The sequence below is a fragment of the Halictus rubicundus genome, chromosome 2, assembly GCF_050948215.1.
Source record: "Halictus rubicundus isolate RS-2024b chromosome 2, iyHalRubi1_principal, whole genome shotgun sequence".
Taxonomy (NCBI): Eukaryota; Metazoa; Arthropoda; class Insecta; order Hymenoptera; family Halictidae; genus Halictus; species Halictus rubicundus.
In genome coordinates this window covers 11059728-11082675 of record NC_135150.1, presented here as the reverse complement: position 1 = coordinate 11082675, position 22948 = coordinate 11059728, and the positions used below count along the sequence as shown (strand labels likewise).

The window sequence follows — 22948 nt, the reverse complement described above, 5'->3', positions numbered from 1 at the left end:
TTAGGCGACGCGTCTCGTTGTTCGACTCGGAGAGATGAATGACTTCTCTTTAGACACAAACCTGCAGTTACTTGCAGCGTGAACGGAAAAAGTCCACAGATACAAGCTCCGCGCTTAACGTGTTAAAATCGCCCAACTTTAAACACGCATAACTTTTGAACCAGTGAATTCCTCCGCCCGAAACTTCGATTTTTGGTACTTTTTCGTCAAGATGTACAGGATTATATAGTAAACAGTTAAAAATTTCTGGGTTGCCAAGATAAAGTTGAACCAATTCGTGATTCAATCAGTCACCGCCATTTTCTACAATCGTCTCCCAACGTTTTAGAAGACGGTGGATTCGTTTTTCATGAGCACAATTAACTTAAAGGGGAAAGTCATATTGAGCACAACTCTTACTCGTGCACTTTTGTGTAATCTGCAAAATAAAAGTTTCATAACCAATTGATAACACTGTAATCGTTACATTATCAAATTTGTTTGTATTGTGTACACGACGTATTCAATTTCATCAGAATTTAGTCAATCCAAGGAAAATTCAGTTATATAAAAATTAAATTTTAGAAGTGTTGTATCAGTATACGCACTCATATGCATAAAAGGAGAAGACCAGCCTCGAGTTGAAAATATTGATCAATCGAGTTTAATTTTGAGCAGGAAGGTGCGTGAAACACCCATCGTGGCCGACAGAAATATTTTTCGAATACACTGCGAGTCGCGTTCCCGACAGCGGAATAAGCGCACATTATAGATACGAGTAATTTTCATGGTAGCATAAAATCCTTTCTGTGCGGGTGATCTGTGGTTACGAATACATGTAGCGATGGCAACAAGAATCGTAATATGCCGGCGGGTGCGAGACCGCGAACCATGCGTGATTCACGGGCATATGACACTCATTGTCAGGAAATGGACGCGATACGTGTGTACACACACGTGAAACAGCTGGGCATTAGACCGTACGAACGACGAGCGCGAATATGTGGATATGCACCCCGTCGAGGATGCGCTCTATTACGAGTATATTGTATAGTGCGCGTTAGCATGCACGCGGCGCGTGGATCAAAAAGGCTTGGTCTATTCGACGGCCCACGACACAACAGCTTTTTCGGTATATCGTACACGTTACGCTTGGCGAAATTGCATGCCGCGTACCCGACACGGTAACCGTGTGCTTTCGTTCGTCCGATCAACAACAAAGGATACAGATAGTGTGTCCTTCTCGAGAAATTTTATAATTCATTACTTCTCATTTCTCGAGAAATTCCAGTATTTCTCGAGAAATTTCAATCTAGGGAAATTCTTATGAATCTCATTTATTTTATAACATATTTTCGGAAATGAATTTTCAGTTAACTCAAATTGCATATTACTAATCAATCGCGTACGTATAAGCATACCTACAGGCAGCATATCAATGCCTACGTATGCATGTTTGCAATGTGAAAATCTATAATAATTGTGCCAATGCATGTCGATATGAGGTAATGCACACCCAAACGGACATCTAATCTTCAGCAACTTTTGGATGTTCTGTATACGATAAAGCCAACATCCACACAAAATGAAAGAAATTTTTCTACGGCTATAGATTTTGTTACCAAAAAAAAAGAAGTAGATTGTCTGATTCTACATTAGACGCATTATGCTTCTTAAGAAGTCATGTCAAAACAAAAGCGTAATGTTTCACTTGATAAAAGTTTGGTTTTAAATAAATACATTTATCGCTTATATTTAGCGTCTATTTTTTCCTTGTTTTTAAAGTTATGTACATATTGAACAGGAATAAACACCGAGTTAAAGTTTTTTGCCCTTTCGATAAATATTGTTAACGATATTCCAAATGTTATAAGTTTCCCAATATTTTTTTATGTTATTAAAAATTCTCGAGAATTCTCGAGAAATTTCGAGAAATATAGTCTTATTTCTCATTTCTCGAGAAATGAAAAATGTTGAGAAATCAGGAACACTAGATACAGACCAACGCAAATATTCGGCGTGAAAGATTCGCGACAATCCATTAAGGCATTCCGGTTTTCGAAGCCATTTTTCACAAATGTTTAGACATTTTTTTCCGAGAAGCTATTGAACCTTTCGCATTAGGATTTTGCACGCATATTTATTGGTGTCCGAAGTACGCGTGTGATTTTTTTTTTCAAGTGAAAATAATCAAGATTACAGGAGTTGTGTATTCTTTTGTAGAGTATATTTGAAAAAACATGGGGCGACCATTGCCATGATCCCGGGCTTTCTACTGATCGGAAACCAAAAAATTAAATTGTTTAGTAAATCAGTATGAATGCGGTCCGAACCCAAACAAGTGAAAAATGTGGACTTTAAGTCCTGTATAAGTATATTTTTTAAGTATTTCAAGAAAATTACTAGAAATCTTGAGAAAATACGAATTTTTCTTTATTTAGTTTTAATTTCCAAACAAGAAAATCACTAGTCTGAATACTCATAAATAATCATGTAAAGCTGCAAGAACTAATATGTGGCCATTTATGTGTTAAAAAATAAATGAGTTTAATATTCGTAAATATTCAATTCATGCAATTATTCAATTTAGTGTTGCATTTATATGACGCGTTTAGTATGCAATTTAGTATGCAAAACAGGCACTTAAAAGAAGACGAATTCTCTCGGTCAGTTGAAGTATAAAAAGAAACGTTTGGAAGACGTTTTAATTAGTTCTGACCGGTCGTTAGCCGGAAGAGGAACAGATTAGCATAATAAAATCAGATTAGGCTTTTTGATTCATTCGAGATGCATAAGTGCTATTGGATCGTGACAAATACATCGACGAAATATTAACGTACTTTAATTAGTAGGTGGATAAACATTTTATACAATACAGCAACCTCAAACGTTTTAATGCGATTCAAATCAATCTGCGAAGGTGATAAGTAATTCCACGTTCTGACTGTGTCAAGTAATAGCTTTTAGTGATTTCCACATTAAATTAAAATATATGGTGCTTGGGAACAACATTCCTAATTAATAAAATTACATAGACATTTTATTGCATGCTAAATCCAATAGGAATTTCAATGGTTTGGAAATAATACATTGACTTTCTCAAATTTTTTAAATTTCAAAATTTCTTAACACTCGGACTCCTGCGAGTTCTAGGCCTATGCCGGAGTCATTTTTGACCCGACATTTCACTAATACAGTTTTATTCCGATATAAGACGATGGCTCGGGACTGGCTTTCGTCGTATTTCGGATGAGGGTAAGAAGATGCTAGGTCTTAACGCTAAATCTACTTAGCATTAAAAGTGACTATCTTACTTGTAAAAATAACAAGACCGTGTTTGTTCCAATTTTTTGCAACGTTAAATCAGTCCAAGCAATGATATTTAGTAAAACACCCGGAAAAAAGTTGACAAAGTGAAAGTTGCGACAAGGGTGGGTGAAAGTACCGGATATATAAAAACCGAGCCCCACGGTCATCTTTTTCTTTTCACCCCAGATTTAGCATGTTTTTTTTCAATTGTCTAGGTGCAGCTACTCGCAATGTCATTTCGCGTGTTTTATCATTTTCCGTACCTTCCCCACCTGTATGTAATTTGTCGAGAAATACTGAATACAGCTATATTTATTTGGAGACCCTCGCGGCATTCTCGGCTCGCCATTGAAACGCCATCAAATATGCAATACGTTGCTCTGGCATGATTAGTGTACTCGACAGGAGGAACGTCAAGACAAACAATTAGGGGCTTCTAAGTATTTCTTTAGAAAATATCAAAATCTGAAACTAATTACCATTTTGTATACCTTGCTCGTCGACGAAATCGAAAGATTTTTCACATTATTTTATTCGAAAAAATTCTCGAGGCACCAGACATGCAAGGTTTCTTGTTTTTAAAAATGTATAAAATTATACGTGTCTTTTAGATCTTTTCTTTGCATTAAATGGCATTAAAAGTCTTAACACATTACTTACCGACGACTATGCAATAGATTTTGGACGTTTATGATACACAGCTGTTTGAAGAATTATTTTACAGTAATAACAATTTTAGATGTAAACTACCAATTAACCCTCAGGAACGTAATCCAATTATTTCTTTCAGTATTGTTTCTCCAAAGAAGAATTTTAAGTTCCTTTTCGATATAGAACAGTTATTGAGAATGATATTTATAGGCTTAAATAATACGTTAAGTACCCGATTAAATAAACAAAGTAATCTGAAGAAACATATTTATTTAACATACATTTTCTTCGAACTTACGATTTTAAAGAAACAAGCAGTGGTGCCTAATAGTACATAAACTATTAACAATTGACTGTTAACGTTTCGAAAACTTCTATATTTTATTACACTTCTATATAATATCATAAACTGCATTATAAACCGCAAATTAAATGAGCATATATCGCTTCAGTTTGAGACTCTCTATAAACTGCAAATTAAGTTAGTACATAAAATTCGCGTAAGTCGAAACGCTTTCCCTCAATAAGTAACAATCTCTCGGATTCCTTAACGCGTTTCTTTTCCAGGATTATTTTATAGCAATTAAAATCACGAGCGGAAACCGGTGGGAATGGAACGAAAAAGTAGGTTGCACGTAAAACGAAACTCGATATAGCGACAGAAAGTTTTTAGGGACGATTTAATCGGGATCTCCCATAGAAACGACCGGAAGGAGCGCACGAGTGATGGGAAACGCGCTGTTTGTCATGGTCTATAGCAGTTTCCGGTGGGACACGTGCCCGCCACGAGCCTCGTGTCCTTTTCTAATTAGCACCAGCATAGGAAGGGCTGAACGTGTATGCTCCCCTTTCTACCGAACCGTGTAAACGTTTCTAGCCCCTGCTCCTCCACAAAACGAGTAACGCAAACTTAAACGTTCGTCGTCGCGATTTCTGTTTAACGATTTCTTACAGCATGAATTTTAATCGTATGAACCGCGCCGTCTAATTCAAATACGGCTCCATTATTATACGAGGAAATTACAGTCGTCCCATATTTGTACTACTAGAACTCCTTTCAGACGGTCATTCATCGACTTCTATGCATAGCACTATCTTTTCAACATAGGATCAATATAAAAAGTATGATAATTTCATCACTTTTTAAGACGACATTGTGAAGAGAATGTTGCAATATGTAAAGCAGTGGTTGCAGTCACGAAAAAAATTGTTCATAGTTTTCGCAGATGTTTGAATGTATAGCATTTAGATATTAGATTTTAGTTTCTCGCTCGACTACATTATGACAAAAAAAAATCTTAGAATAAAATGAACGATGAAACAACCATGAATTATTGTTAGAATTGTGTTCTGGAATGTAAGAACTTAACAATGACACAGCCTTCTTATGGATGTAACGCTCAGGAAATAAAATAATGATTTGCGAATACAGTGAATTCTCGATATTTGTCAACAACACGGGTCTTGCCAGCGTCCTGTATCGCCCAGGAGACATATCCGAGCCGTGTCATGTTTACACTCCTCGGCGTTCGAGACCTCTCGAGCTTTGCGGCCCTTCGGGCCCCTCCCCGCGGTAGTGGGGATAATTCTGCGACGTTTATCATCCAGGCCTTGGCGACATATATAGAGAAGTCACTGTACCTCGAGTCATTTTCAAGCTTGGAGTCTCTACTTTTGCTATCCATCGTTTATTCTTACCCAATATATTTTTGCATGTTACAAACGGCTGGGAAACTAAAGACGTTTCCTTGGTCCAGAATGTTGCAAATTCAAACGTTTGTGAAAACATTGAAAAATTTTTCTCGTGACTGAAACCACCGTATTTATTGTGAGTGACACATCAAATTTTTATTTTGCGTAAGGATATCTCCAGCCCAATTATAAGAAACTACTTTCTTTGATAATTTTAATACAGTAGAACCTCGATTATCCGAACTAAACAGGGAAACTATAAGGGTTCGTATAATAATACAGTTACTTAATTACGATGGCCGATTAAATGTTTATTGATTTTCAGAGGTCCTGTTGTACGTTCAATGCAACACGTTCACGTGTTGTATTTTTGTGTTAATGCATAATGTTTAGCGTTATAAAATTCGATCCACCAACAGACTGACATGACAGTACAACAGTTTTTCGCTATTTTCACACGTTTCGAATGCACCTAATCGCGAAACGCGAGCTTGCAATTATATATTCGTGGCTCGAGAACTGTCCGCGGATTCTCGCGTGGAAACGAACCTCGTCCGCGTCGGTGCGTTTGAAACCAGGCGTCGCATAATTAACAGTCAGATAAAATATGTCGCGTGCATTGCATAATGTAACCCTGGAGTACGAAGCACACACTTGTATGATAGTTCTTCTGTTTCAAGCGTACCACAAATCGCTAGTTAAACGCGCACACGTTCCATTTGGCATCGACACACGCATTTGGTTTGTGCTTTGATAGAAGCAACCTTGGCGGATAATGCTGTTTAATTGTCAGACGATTATAAAACACATCGGCGACCGGTGTTGAACAACTTCGCGGAAAGTATAACGGTGCATCGAGGATAACTTCTGCTAAAAATACAGGACGATTCGGTTAAGTGTGCCACCTGAATTACACGTGAACTATTTGGTATATAATAAAATGGTTGAAACGAAAATTATATGATTTCCAGAGTAGCATACAATGCGATAATTAGTTTTTTTTTTCGGTTTTCCTTTCTTGTCAAGATATAAAGGTCACCTTGAATTTCTTCACTGTAAAAGGGTACATTTTTATTTTGTGGTTTAAAAGAGAATTGAATCTCGAATAAAAAAACTGTACGGGTATATGAAATGAAACACTAATAGTTACTGAGATATCCTCTGTGCATAATTTTTCATGCAAGTTATGCTCAAAATGTTCTCCACTATAATTAATACCCAATGACGGGATTTAGGTCCATTTTGACTCGGAGTTACAAATGTTTCATTGAAATTCTTATTTTCTAATAGCTAGCTGGTATCATTAACTATTTATATTAGATTCGATAAAAACATCAACGTAGATCTCAAAGAAATACGTTCGAAAATATGTAAAATGAAATTGGTGAGTGAAGATTTGAATAGATCTAGACTGCCATGGAATGGTCACGGAAGCATTCGCCTGAATAAACTTTTTTAGTTAAACAGGACAGGTATCGTTCAATACGGAATAGATTTTGATTTGGTATACCCTGTATGTTAAATTCCGCAAATTAATTTCGAATGGTTTCCATGGTCTGTTTCTCGAAAAAGACGTGTTTCAACCCTCACCCTCAACCCGTCACCTTAACCCTTCAGGCTTGAAAGATAGGATTGAAGTGGACATCCATTATGACTATGAATATGTTTCAGACAATTCAGACATCCTTCTCAAAATAATGGATTATCATTTGAAGAATTCGAAGAACGTAGAGTACCTACATAATTTGCAAAAGCCTTCTTTCGATTTTAACTGAAATCAATGCACACAGAAAATCCTGATTCTACAAACCATTTTACAAAAGCCGTAACTTGAAGCAACAATAAAGTGAAACTTTAACAAGGGTTGATAAGTGCTCTTTCAGTATATCGGCAGGTTTTCACGATGCATAGAAATCCATAAAATCCACATATCGGTTTCGCAAACAGTCTCATTTCATTGCACTACATAAATGCATATAGGTTATCTAGAGAATAATATTTTCCGGCTCCCGCGCGTGCTAGGAATTTGAATATGGAAAAGGCGGGAACAGTTGTCGCCTGAAAAGAAACGCGAAGAGATACGACGAGCAGATCGATATCAATTTATTTCCAGACTCCTCTGTTAATTCGTAGGTCATGCGCCACCGGCAGACCATTATCGCACACTTCCCCGCATTAATTAACTCTAATTATACTTGAACCAATTCACTTGCTGCATAAATTGCTTCGACGCAAAGCGGCAGGCGCTACTGACGTACTGTCATAGCATCGCTTCTGCTGTACACTTTGAATTGAGAAACAAATAATCAGACACCAGACTGCAGATTAATGGTCCATCGAACATCGTCGTGTCTCTGCGTCACGAGGTTCCAGTTTTGCTTCTTTCAGAATCGACTAGTTTGCAAATCTTTATGTGATATAAACATGTTCTACGTCAATTGCAACGAGCAAGCTTGAAATAGAAACTCATTTCCTCTCTCAATCATTTTACTAGACTAGAATTATTGTTATTTTTGCTATTTTGCCAATACATAAAATTCGAAATCTGTCGACCACGTTAAAGGTTTCCTATACAGATAATTTTATACGTGTGCAATTCATTTTGAAGATCAAAAGTATCGCACACAGTATCTGTAATAAATAGATCACGGATCTTTATGTTAAACTAAAAAGTTTGTACAATCGCAGGATACAGTAGCTAAATAGATATGTTTGCATTCCATCGATAATTTTAATAAAATGATTAAAATCGTTAAATCGAAAATCATTTGATCTGTCCTAAAATCATTTAATCTTGTTTTAAACGACACCTACTCCCTTCCGTCGTAAATGCGTAAAATCCGGAGTCTGGTGATAACAAACGAAGAGTAGGTTAACAAATTTTTAAGGTCCCATATCACACCTACCGACGTCCACGTGTACTCGAAAAACCCACATGATTCTGTTGTGATTTACTCCGAAAGGAAATTGGGCAGACTGCATGTGTTTAGAGCCGATTACGCGCTCAAGAAACTTTTTAAGGGTACGCTGTAATGATGGTTCGGGGTTCTACGAAAGTAGGGCTGCACGTAAGGGTAGTCACACGGTGCTTGTCAATTTTTTAGCATAGTTTTCTCTGACGAAACCTTACAGTATAAATAATTCCTGTGGGAGGTGCAGCAGACCTTATTGTTACAACACATGTATAAACCTGGGGTCTTGCGCGTGTAACTTGCACGGCGCGCAGGACATATTTTGGATTGAAAACCCTTGGATGGCAAAACACTTGAAAAGGGTCGATTTTCGCAGACGGACGCTCATCGGCGACAAGTCTTCTGGGTACACATTTACCCTATATTCGGCCAACAAAAAGTATCTCGAAATTCACGAAGAAGTTTAGCTAGATCGTGCTTCTCCGATTTTAATAAAACTTCGCAAAGTAATATCCTTCGATTCTAATCGATATTTTTATATAATATTAACGCTTTGAGTGTCGGCTCAGAACGGTCTAAAAAAAAACCGTAAAATAAAAACGATTTATTCACGCTTGATTTGTTCGGTCCAATAATTTTTCCAAGGGATATACATACAACGTGTTTCGACGTCCAAATTGCAGCGAGAAAAGATAGCACGAAGATCATTATCGAAACAACCGGGAATGATAGATACAGTGACCCCGCCGTACATGTCGACCAATTTCAAAGAAAATATATGGTAGAATTTTATGACCGTTTTGAAGAATGAGCGTGTGTCTTTTATAGAACTGTTGGAGAAATAAAGATGTAACGACTTGAACCATGTTTTCAACGAAACAGTAAGCCTACAATGGAATAAAAGATACTTGAACAGGAAGTGGAAGATTATCGATAAAATGTCACTTATATGCTATTGTATACTCCTGTGCGCCCGCATTCGGGCAAACTGTATAACGATAGCTAAAGTATAACCATCATCATGTTCAAAACGATAGTACCATGGAAGAATTCCGCGTTCGTACTTGAAGACAATTGAACATTCCTCCACTGCTATTGAACCTAATTTATACCATTACTAGATAGTTCGTGCGATTCTTTACGGTTTACTTGATCGCATGACCTCGACGAATTTTCGAGCTTCGATTACGGATCTTTATGCCAAAATAAAATTGTCTCCGGCGATCGTACAAAATCGAAGCCAAGCAGCAGTTTCATTGAATCTTTAATAAATTCAATAAAATTAAAATAATATATCGATAATCTCTTAAACTCTATTCATCTTTACACTATCTTAAATTGTACCTTCTAATTTTTGCGAAAATTCTAATAGAAGCACAAATCTACTGCCTTTTTCTATAAAACATATCGCCATTTTGAAGGTCCCAAAATCTTTTCACATATTTTTGTTCCAAACTCAAAGCGAAAGTTCTATACAGAATTAATAAGGTTTCACCAGATTTTAGAAAATCATGATTAATAATGAGACTACATATTGAATTATAAAAAAATAGAAACTTTTGTGATAGCAAACGCATCTACAGGATGTCCCAAAAATGTTATACTTCCTGGAAAACGGTGATTCCCGCGGTCATTTGAAGTAATTTTTTCCTTTGCAAAAATGTGCTCCGCGACTTTGTTCCGGAATCCGTCCGCTGTTGCTGCGCCCTGATTGGTCCGTGTTTTTCGTTAATAACTTCTTAACAAAGAAGCGAACAACATTTTCGCACAGAAAAAAGTTACTTCAAATGATTTCGGGAATCACCCCTTTCGATGAAGTACATTTCTGGGACACCCTGTATACGAAGGGTATGAGCTAAAATGTGCTAATAACGGAGGAGTTTTCAAAGAATTAAAGGTATATTCAGATGTTAGCGAATCATTCTTCCTAAAATTTTTGTTAACTTTTAGTATATGACAACGATGTACGCAAAAGAGCTTGAGATAACCTTACGGCAATATTGTAAACTTATTATAAACTTCTTTATTTTTAATTATTCTTGTACGGAACTATTACCGACATATTTGTGACATTTTTCTGATAAAAATGACATTCTTTATTTAATTCACAATGCAGCAGAACCTCGATTATGCGAACTAATCTAGGGGGACGTGAGCGTTCTGACAATAGAACAGTTACATAGCTACAATGTCAATGTATGAAATATTCACTAATTTGTGCAATAACTCGTGTTGTTCATCCATCGATTCAGATATTATCAGTTCGGATAATGGAGGTTCCACGAAATCGGCGATTAAACGAGGAAATATAATCTAAATTGTACCGTTTGGTTTCATTTTTATCAGAAAAATGTCACAAATATATTTATAAAAGTGTCCTAAAGAGATAATTGAATACAGAAAAATTGCGAAATAAGTGTTATTTCACCGACAAATCTGATTACGTTACTTCTTGACGATCGAGCCATCTGGGAATAAATTTTTCACAAATATCGTACACATCTCTCGCTCATACATCAGGGTATTACTGTACATGCGAAAGTTAATTTTTCTATGTCGATGAAGAGGCATCTCAGTCGCGGTGGAAAATCAATATGTCCACTCTTGGTCTCGTAATCTACGCGACGCCATTATATGAAGTTCATTAAGCGATCGTTGCATAATTAAACGGGCGGGCTGCCTACCAAAACACACGTACGCGGACGCGTACTTGGTGGAGCGTATCCAGTGCTATCATTAAAATCGGCCACGAAGTAAACGTTTCAGTCGGTAAATATTTAAACCGGCCGGTAAGGGTTCGGTAATGAGAGTCGAAATGGATCGATAGAAAACGACGACGTACTCGTACATACACGTTCTTCGGTCGCCGACACTCTCGATAAATATTATCCATCGGCTAAAATTGCTTTCCTATTTCGACCCCTCTTCGAAAACGCGCTTACATAATTGTCAATAGCAATTAATACTTTACGAAACGACCGTTCCCGTCCTCGGGAACCGAATATACTTCGTTCGACCGAGAATGCTTTCGATTGTTAGAGAAGTATCGAATTTTTCACGAACCGTGCGGAAATGCAATCACAGTTTAGAACGTTCTCGTTCATCCGTCCATATATTGTATATTTATGATAGACACTTATTGTTAGCTACAATGAAAATAATGCAACATGCTGCAGTCTATATTCGCGGATCGATACCTTGGAAATCATTGTATTTTTCAGAATTCGTTGCATCGAGGAAAAGATAATACGGAATTGTTTCATTAACTTGAATATATATATTGGTTGATTGGTTTCAGAGCTTTCTGTTTAGTCCGCGAAATAGCTTTAACTTTATATTATCATGAATCAGCGTTGTTACATTTGTTAATACTTCATGACGACTGAGTTCATATACCGATCGTATCTTGTCAGCCTTTTCTTACCCAGTTAACTGTTGCGACCCCTTTGAAAAAAGTGTACCTACATTGCGTTGCAAAAATTAAGCGATGCCAAGTATACTCGTCAAACGCAGAGTATGTGTGGCTGTTATAACATGGAATTAAGTAATATGAAATATTTCAAACATCTTGAAGTTTCCGAATATATTTGAGTTTTCACTAAAATTGCAATTTATACAGTAAATTGTAACTACTTTTTACGCATGACGAGTATACTCGTCATAACACAAAATATTGCCATTTCATCATGACGAGTGTACTCGTCAAAATAGCTAAATGGTTAAATTACATTCGTACTCAAGAAGTCGTAGTCATACACTCCTTCATGTATATTTGAACCCTCCAGTAATTGTTGTAACACATCGATTGACAAATACCAATTCCTCGAAATCGAAAAATAAAATTATAGTGGTTTCTGTTTTAACCATCTTGCAACTCGCAGATTTTAAAACTACTTTAAATCTACTTTAGAAAAACAGACCATAGTTTCAGATGAAATTATGGTATAATCATTTTTTTTTCGTAAGACAAAAATAAGTATGTAACAGGTGTCTGCAAATATGTTAACACATTGATCTTCTTTATAAAACATATAGATATTCTGATTAAATGTATTTATTGAAAATTAATTTGTAACTTTGATTTGGATAAACAAGAATACATCGAAAGTGATGGAATCACTTTTAACACAAATCATATTTAACAGATTGTTACAGGTTGCAAATAATTATGCATTTTAGATCTTCTTATCGACTATTAAGAAAGTGAAAAATTGTACTAAGTTTCTGAAAATGTTCGTAAACCACGAATACCACTATAATATAAAACATGAATCTTTTGAACTACATTTACATTATTGTAATTATAAAAAGGTGCGGATGAAAAAGCCCGACTATAATTTTTGTAATCTTTTCTGCACGAATGAAAGATAACCTACAGGAATGAAAAAGAATCCAAATTTTTTATGAAATATAAAAACATTATAATATCTTAAGAACAGTTTTTAAAGATTTTCGGTTCCGACCAAGATGATGATCTAATTAAATACCTTTAAAATTAACTTATGTAATTATGAGACGCAATATATTGTCACAAATATTAATTGTTAAATATTGATACGTAATGACAAAAGCTATCGAAATGTCTTCAATTGTCTCTTTGATATCTGGTTTTTAAATCATTCGTTTGACGTCTTTGCTATGCCCGAGATGTCCTTGAACAGAATTAAACTCGTCGATTGGGCCTAAATACTAATCCTAATTCCCCCCAAAATAGATAATCCCTTTTTAATGAGTTTCCTCTTGGCATGAACTCCACTTCACGGATACGTCGACTGAATGGACACCTATTTATCAAACTGTACCTCTTTGTCCAGATTTAAACAATTAATAATTTTCTAGTTACTTAATAATCTAGAAACTAGACATGAATAATTGACAATGTTTTAATAAATTATCCAGTATCAATGTTATTCATAAACTCTCATTTACGAACACCTTCATCACTTCGTGAACACTAAAAATTACTTGATATTATTTCAACGTTGCAAAATAATATTTAATTACACAAACAAAGCGTCTGTAATAACATCATAAAATGATTAATCCTCGTATACTACTGGGACGCAGCTGCATAAAATCGACTTGTATATGCTTTGTACAAAAAATGATCAAACAACCTTCTCAAAATGACTTGATTTATTATGTTAACGTTAAAAAGTTTTCTTAATTTCCATAAACCAAGAAGTTGTTTTGAATAATACGATAACTGTTTACAGATTATGATTTAAAACGAAAATATTCAGCTTGTTTTGGATACACAAAGGCTTACGATAACAATAGCGTTAAATAAATTTTTGGTATATACCAAAACCAACAAGTCGACCTGACTAATATAATGGATATATTGATTAAGCTTGTTTCAGATAAAAAAAATATTAAATTTCAAAGAACCACAAGATTTTCTATATCATAGCACGAGGCCATTTGAACAAACGGGGCACCACTTAACATTTTTGCCAATGGCTTCCACTCTGATCGCCATTTCTGCAACGCTCGCCGTGGCATCGTCGCCCGCATATAAACCAACGTTATCTTTCGCACGTGTAAACACAGACGCGAATTACTCTCCAAAACAGTTATGAAAAAGGAAAAAAAAAGAAAAAAAGGAATCGCAGCTCGCCGTACGGGCGACGATAAACCAATTTACGGAGAACGTCAATACTCGTTCAAGTTCAAGTTGATACTTACTCCGGTTGAATGTCGCCAGTGTACATACAGTGATTCGAAAACACATCGCATTTATTCGCTCGTTGCCAGCCTTCTTTCGAATACAGATATACAGGATGTAACTGATGGTACAACCGAAAATAGGATGAAATTCTATATAGGAAAATAAATCGAAAATATGGTAGAAAATTTTTTCATACGAGAGGCTTTGCTTCCGGGAAAATCGACTTTGAAAATCAAGATCGCGTGCCTAGCATTTGTAAGTAGAACCAGTAGGTCATATGAACGGACACGATCAGACGATTTCTATTCAATAGCACGCGCGTATTCGCTAAATTTTCAAACTCAATTTTCTCAAAAACAACGCCTCGTGTGAAAAACTGTCATTGTACATTTTTTACTTATTTTTTTATGTATAATCAGCCCCTTTTCTGTTGTAGCAACTTGTACCCTGTATAGTGTATAAAATGAGAATTAGCTGCACCAATTGCGAGAAACAGAAATTGACCGGATGGTCCAACGAGTTTTTTGGTTGCATTTATTATATTCTTTCGTATACACAATTAATAGTAATAAATAATTGTTTACGTAAAAATCGTTTTTCATTGGTCAGGACTTATTGGGCTAAATAAAAATGTATTTCTTTTTAATGTCTTTAGTAAATTGATAATTATTATAATGATATTCTGAAATTTTTCTTAAGGTTTTACTTGTCCTTATTTCTCATAAATCTCATAAATTTTTATGCGCAACAAAATATTTTTACACAGATAGATAGACATTGATTTCTTTGCTTTACAATTTCAATAGGTTAAAAGTGATGTACGTCCTTAAATTCCATGATGCTCGAATGCTTTCCATTTTGCCTACTCAGTTTTACTGCACCGTTTGTCATATTTATAAATGAGGATACATAGTCTTACATATTTCCATGCAAACTCATTTTATACACTATTTTGATACAAACTGGAACGAGGAAAAATTTATTTCACGAACTAGACAATTATCTGTGAAAAATAAAATAGGAATATCTGTAGTTTTCGTTAATATTTTAGTTTTTTCCTATCATCGTAGCATTTAAAATACTCTTGCATCATTTTCAACTTGTTAAAATTATTAAAAAAAGACAAATGAATGTCTATGTGGCTTCTGTATCTTACAATTCATGCAAACAACTTTTATTTTACATAAAAATCCGCAAGTCTACCGTTTATCGTCGCTTAAATGCTCTTTCGACCTCGAAATTTTCTTTCTGTTTAGCATGCTCGTTTAATTTTATCGATGCACCATTTCCTTACATAAATTACTACGAAAAAAAAGAAATAACAAATTTTTCCAGATCGTCCAGATCGGGAAAAAGCTAAACCAAGTTCAATTTATCTTTTACCTTATCGTTGTTTGCGTAAGCGTAACAATGAATTTTCATGTAAATTCGAAACGGATAGGTTGTTGCGGTGATAGTAGACATATTTTGCAATATTTCCTATTAATATTAAACGATATTTTACATCAACGTGCAGAATGGTATAATAAACGCATAACGTATCGCGCTAGTACGTCACGGGGTTAACGATTGAAAATACATGTAGTTTGCACAGAGTTGTTTGCATAGAAAATGAAAAATTTTTGTCGCTGTGTCGCGCGACCGTTTTCTCTATACAATTGTAAAATGGAGATTGTCTTTGTGTGTTGAACAGTGGAAAGAGGTGTTCAATGAAATTACACTTCCGCTGGAATATGCCATCCTTCTAATATGCAAAGGGGAATTCTGTGATCGGAATAGAAAAACGAGACTGATTCAACGGCGTCCCGTCCCATCCCATCCGCTCTACGAGTTCATTAATGAAAAGTAAAAATACGGATCTTGATGAAAAATTGAAATTTTCTGCGTCGATTGCAAGACACAAAGAACCTAAATGAAAATTTCTTTCTATCACTGGTCGCTTTAACATGTCAAAAATAATATATAACAATTATTCAATTCATTTAATCTTACTGTTCTACTATTTTATATCAATTTTCCGTATCGATTGGAAGTTGCACTACCTAAATGGAAATTTCTTTCTTTCATTAATCGGTTTAATACAAGTTGAGTAATAAATATTATTAAATTCATCTATTCTTACTATTCCACTATTTTATGTTACTGTTTTACATTTGACCTATTCATTTTTGTTAGTAATGCATAGAACCCACGGTCTAGCTTATACATATCAGTATTTTTTCTCTGTTCGTCTTTCTAATGTTCATGGATTATTTTGAGTTCATTTCGATTTCACGACTTCAAAAGAAAAACAGGGGATACCAATTTTCTTATTTCGAAATAAACACCGTTTGTCTTGTATCGAAATGAAACTGTACATATTGACGATCGCTCGAACTTGTCCCCACCGCTACCGCGACGTCATGAACGACTCCAGCATAGCATATGGAGGGTTAAAAGAGTTATTCAGCACTAAACCGACCACGGTTAAAAGACCAGTTTCATATTTTACAATTATTGAAATTGTAATAATACATTTACGAAAAGTAGTGGAATAAATTTCCTTGCCTAAGAATCGATTAATCTATTGATAAATCGATAAATCTATTGTTACCATTTTTATAAAATAATATTTACTAAATACTTTCAATGCTTGGCAGGTTTACGTCTGATTTAAAAAGTTTATGCATATTCCAGCATTAACTAGTTTCAGATGTTTTATTTTACAATTATTGGTGAAAGTCACTAAACACGCTCGTTTGATCGATCGTGTAGTATAATAAAAATTGATCAAACTCCGAATAATTGCAATCTTGTTCGTTTTATAAATAATTGGTTGATAATAAGATGGTACTTTGTTCTAGAAAAGCTTGTAGACAACCATCTTTCATTAGTTGTGAAAGGGGTGTAGATCGAAAGCCGACCGAACAATTACGATAATGGTATTTTTTCTCTGCACCGTCCTAAGCGGTGACACAAACGAATATGCTTGTGATAACAAGGCGTCATCATCACTCGCTATTGTTCGTATTTATAGCAAAGGCTCTAACTCCGATTATTGTATCGGTGCAAATTGATGGCGCGCTTAATCTCGAAAAAGGAGTTCAGGCATGACGATGACAGCCCTGTTGACATTTTCATTATCAGAAATGGGGCTACCGTTTCTCTTTCTAATTCACAGCCTTTTATCTCTCTGTCGTCTCAATCTTATTAATCTTATTAAACGACCCTCAAAATTACTTGATTTATTAACCCCTCCGACACCTGCGAGTTCTCTAGGCCTACGCCGGAGTCATTTCTGATCCACGCCGACATTTCACTACAGTTTTCTTTCGATATAAGGCGATAGCTCGGGACCAGTTTTCATCGTATTTCGGATGAAGAAGTATCGGAATAAAGTACATATTGACGGTCGCTCGAGCTTATCCTCACCACCGACGGGTCACGAATGACTCCCGGTATAGCATACAGAGGGCATAGCACACGTTAACTGCCACGTGTATGTTTCGCATACAAGTCTTGCCCATTTTGTTCGTATAAACGATCGGAGATATTAATAATCATTCTTGGTTATTACTTGACATTTACGTTTACACCTTACACTATAATTTAGTTATTCGGTGCCACTAATTTCATTTACTAGGACCATTTGAATTCAAGAAATATGTAAAAGATTTTAAAATTCACATTTTATTAATCGTCGATTTTCATTATATTATAACAAACTCGTTTTCTTCGTACTGAAACAAGAAGCACACATCTGTCATAAAAATTGTTACGCGACACGTGCGTGTTTTTGATTTAGGTGTCTAATTTTAACTTTTGGGTGTCCATTTTTTATCTAAATAAATTTTATTTCCACGTCAATCAATACGACTGTCGTGTGTGTGTGTGTGTGGAAAATGTGGTGATCGATTAACGTACTATTCGTTGATGGTAAAAAGGACTGCAAAATGGAGATAACAATCTTGTGAACGAAGAACGTGAATGACCAAAAACAGTAAAAACTGTTAAAAATTTGCCATTTCAGATGCAACAACCTAATGCTTGTGTTATTTAACAATACTAAACGTGCACATTCCGAAGGGAACTTTCGAGACAATACGTTTGGGAAGCTACGGAGTGATGTTGAAAAAATGTTTACTGCACCGTTGTTTGAAAATGGGAGGATCTATCCGATGGAGATCGTCGAAAGAGATCGATAGTCGCGCCGGAAGATGAGTGGCTACGTGGAAAATTTTTTTTCTCCCCGGGTTTGTGCAGTTTAGATAAGTTCTTCGGGCACAATAACGCGAAACGGCCGGTAGCTTCGCCCCGAGTGAAATTAATTTCTTCTTGATAGAATCTTAACGACAACCGGGCTCCGTCGCGCGGCTTACGCACGGCCGCGTTTATCAGCGTTTTACAATCGTGAAAAACCGTTCGCGCGGTCGTCGTTAGACGACGACTAATCGAGGACTTTCAAAGCGAGTTTACACTTTATCGGCAACCCGATCCGCATGAGAGATGATTCTTAAACGACCCGATAATAGTCTACGCGCAAATATTTGACTTTCGACGAATTTCTTGCACGATGGACAAAGATGTTTCAGCAAACTCGCGACGGACTGTGTACCCGCTCGATGTTGCCACGGGTGAAAAAGAATTTACCTAATAGTTTGACATAAATGCGGCAAACGTTTGTGCGTCAGCGCATAGAATATAGCAGTGTTTCTAGAAGTAGTCTTAGATATTCAAATTTCTTTGAACCGAAGTTTTCTTTTTCTGAAAAAATTACGGAAACAAAAGAATTCGAGCACGTTATAGTTTGTACCCTCGTCCGAAGTACGACGAAAGCGGTCCGGAACCATCGTCTTGTATCGAACGAAACCTGTGCTACTGTAGAAGAGTCGAAAAGCTGTGTTCGTCGAAATTTCTAGAACAAAAATGAAGCTCTAATCACCGTAACCGTAAAATAAATTGTAGCTGCTAACGTATTAGGTGAATGCAAGCTTCAGTCTTTTTCAATCTTTCATAATGATTTTATAATTATGAAGAATGGGGTTATAATCTTTCGCCTTTTTGTACAATTTTTGTTATTTATTTAATCATATATCAGGAAAAATTTTATTTTATTTTTTGGGAGAAGGGGGCTTCTTCATCTTTTTAGCAACGAAATTATTTCAAAATGTGGATTGTTAATACCGTTACACGAATCCACGACTCTGAAAAGGAATGTAACTGTTGTCGAATAAACGTTATACAGAATTAAAACAATTCAGACTCAGCATCGTGTCCAGCACGTTGAACGAGCGTTTAGCTGTTCGAACATAGATCATTAAACTGTCAATGCTCGAAGCAGTGACGCTGTTAAAGTTTGTTCTTCGCGGAGAATCGTTGGCAATTCAAGGAAGAAAAGTGTGGGAGATCTATCATGTCGAAAAAGGGGCCTCCCGCCTGTCTCTGACGCAAACGGATTGTTCGAACCGTCACGTCGCGCGTCGGCGACCAAACGCTCCTCACGATTTATCAGTTGATCCAGGTGTGCTCGATCCACCTTGGCTCGTTATTCGAAATCGCGCTTCTTCGTTTTCCTCGTTAGTTAATCGAAATTGCATCTTGCTGTGAGACTGCATTTCGGTCGAGCAAACCAACTGACCGGTAATTGATTGGCAAATTAATTGGCGTCACCGATAATGCGAATATAGATCGCTTCGTTGAAACTACGCTGTAAAATGATTGTTTAAAAAGGTTTTACAAATTTACATTTACAAATAACCATTTTCCATGTCACTTTTAAGAAACGTAAATTAAATAAGAATGTATTTCTACTTTTAATAATTTTCGACTTGTTCATTTTTTCATAATTTTTTTCATTATTTTGTTTATTAACAATTTAAACACTTCGAATTGTAAAATATTCTGGAATATTAACAAGTGTCGTGCCATGAATAGACTGCGGATCTTTATGAAAATTGCTATTTACATAAAATAATTGATAAAATATAGGGTCAGGAAATAATTTGATTTGCGGACCCAAAGAGTCCTTATGGTAAAAAATAAAATATAAATATCGTTGATTTTCAACGATGATCGTTAAACAAACTTATTAACTTCGAAGTCATGTGTAAAAAATTTTCTAAAGGGAAGGAAGAAAAGAATTTTCTTTTTACAATACATATATGTATAATGTATGACTAATGCAAATTAATTTTTTAAATATCTCCAACAACTTGTGAAATTGATCTATACCAAGAATCTCGCTTTTTACAAGCGAAATGATACGCAATTATGGCAATATACGTTATCCTGTTCTTTAACGAAATTATGAATATTTTTTAGCAATACACGAACATAATTGACGCGAAAAATGTAACAAATAATTTATTTTTAAATTTTCGTCAACTTGGGGGAAACAATTTGGTGGAAACGTTAAAATTTTGTCAGATGGTACTGTAATTATGTTACGTATGTAATTGTGTAATTACCTTATGTTATTTATTGTACCTATTTTTAATCAGTAATCTGCGGATTCTTGTATATTTTTTGCTCACTTTTGAAAAATCAGTGAAACAATATTCTATAGATTTCAATACAATCTTGTACCATTCTTCCTTTTTTTTATTGACTTATTGAATGTTACATTACTCGTTAGTGAAAAAAGACATGATAAGAAAGTTTTTACACATGCAAGATTGGTGAAATTAGTTCTTGTAAAGGAAGTATTATTTATACAATATGTGAACTAATCTAAATGAGTATAAATGTTTCTATATTTGCTTAAACAATTCAAAGTACTTTCATATTGGATTGTCATGTTTAGTGATGAGTGGATACTACTGGATATTTTTAATCTCTGCCTTATATCTATGCATCTGGAGCAATGGTAGAGTATGCGTTCTACACTGATAATAGTGTTACAGTGGTCAAAAAATGTTGGTGTGAAACTTCTATGCACATAAACATTACTTTTAGGAACTTCTTAATAAAATATTCTTACGAAACAAATATTTCAAAATCTGTATAATGGAAGTCGCATGAAAATAATTTATTTATTAGAATGTCTACTAAAACAGCTTCTGTCGGAGAATATCATCGGAATTACATCGTATTTGGTATCATTTTCATTAGAAAATGCCAGGAATATGTTGGTGAAAGTTCCATAAAAAGATAATAAAAAATAAAGAAGTTTTGTTATTGGATTAGTAGTGGTCTTCTGGTCTCACACCGATATACCAGACCCGCATCATGTTACACTCCTCGGCGACCGAAGCCACTTGAGCCTCAGGGCCCCTCACGGAGTACACCCCGCAGTAGTGGGGATAATTCTGCGACGTTTATCAGCCATGCCTCGGCGACATATATAGAGAATTCACTGTACTACTGTAGACTAATGGAAACTGTGTCTATCGAAATCCCTAAAACGGGCCGTTTTGAATTTCTGTTGCAGGCGAGAAACCGCACAAGTGCGTGGTGTGCGGCAAAGCGTTTTCCCAGAGCAGCAATCTGATCACACACATGCGCAAGCACACCGGTTACAAGCCTTTTCAATGTGGCCTCTGCGACAAAGCTTTCCAGAGGAAGGTGGACCTGAGGAGACACCGGGAAGGACAGCATCCGGCCGCCCCCGCGCTCGATTACCGTTCTCTTCAGCTTCCCTCGCAACCAAACGCCGTCCGACACACGCCACCCCTTCAATCCCCCTCCGCTTATCATATGATACCGATACCCGGCAACAGTTGAGATCGTTCGACGATTGTTGTACGATCGTCCCTGCTCGAACTTTTCCGTCGAGTCTCCTTCGAACCGTTCATACACGTGTGCAACTAGATCATCGCGTGTGAAGTTTGACCGTTCGAGGAACAAACGAAGAGGAACCACATGGAGGAGCAACGACGACCGTGGTATCTCTACGAACTATACTTCACATTGGCAGAATTGTCCATTACGTATGTAAGTGTCGACAGCGTGACGTCCGGGTGTCCCTGAAAATGGCGTTCGTCTTAAAAGAGCACCACAGAATCGGATTATAATAGAAAATATGTACATAGTTTTCATCGCCAAAATCGCCTAATCGATGGATCCCAACAAGGCGAATGCATTTCACGATCTTATGGCAGCCATGACTAGACTCATTTCAAATCTTTACTCGCCAATTTTGTTTTGAAAACTGGAATTTTAGATGAAACGTTTGTAACACAAAATGGATCCGGGATTCGAGGATTAACCAAACATTTCGAGGCTTATTACATTTGATCGCCAACGTACTTGGTCGATGGCTAATTTAAAAGAAATTTTATCCTATAATTAAGCTTAATTATTAAACACACAAAAATTGAAACGCTTTTCGAAATAATTGTATTGGGTCTGCTGGATATACTGTTTCATCAGATTTTCTCTGCCTTTTATTTTACAAGGTTAATCGATTCGGTAAATGAGCAGCTCAAATATGATCATTCACTGATTTTTAAGTATATTTATTTCTATAATGTACAAAGAGAAAATCATAAGAACAAATACGCTCGAGTGTGTATGCTATTTCGTCGGACACCCTGACGCCGCATGCTCTAATTTGACTTATAATGAATCGAGTGAAGTCCCTTTTCTCGCTTTGATATCAAATTTCACAGTGAAAATCGACCTCTGTCCGCTCGTTGTTAACACGAAACTATGTTTACACTGTCGGGGCGGAAACATAGTTCGAATTCAACGAATCTTCCCGTCCTTGTGATCATTGATAAGTAGACTGCAGATTTTATGCGTTTAAAGAAGGATT

General features: G+C 36.0%; 1 protein-coding gene across 1 annotated transcript in view; it reads left to right on the top strand.

The window, feature by feature from the left end:
• Positions 1-22076, top strand: part of LOC143362592 (uncharacterized) — a 44915-nt gene extending 22839 nt beyond the window's left edge. Inside the window, exon 6 of the mRNA XM_076802893.1 lies at positions 21623-22076. Within this exon, the coding sequence (XP_076659008.1) occupies positions 21623-21915 (293 nt within the window). The 3' untranslated portion in view covers positions 21916-22076. The remainder of the gene's footprint in view (positions 1-21622) is intronic.
• Positions 22077-22948: the final 872 nt, after the last annotated feature.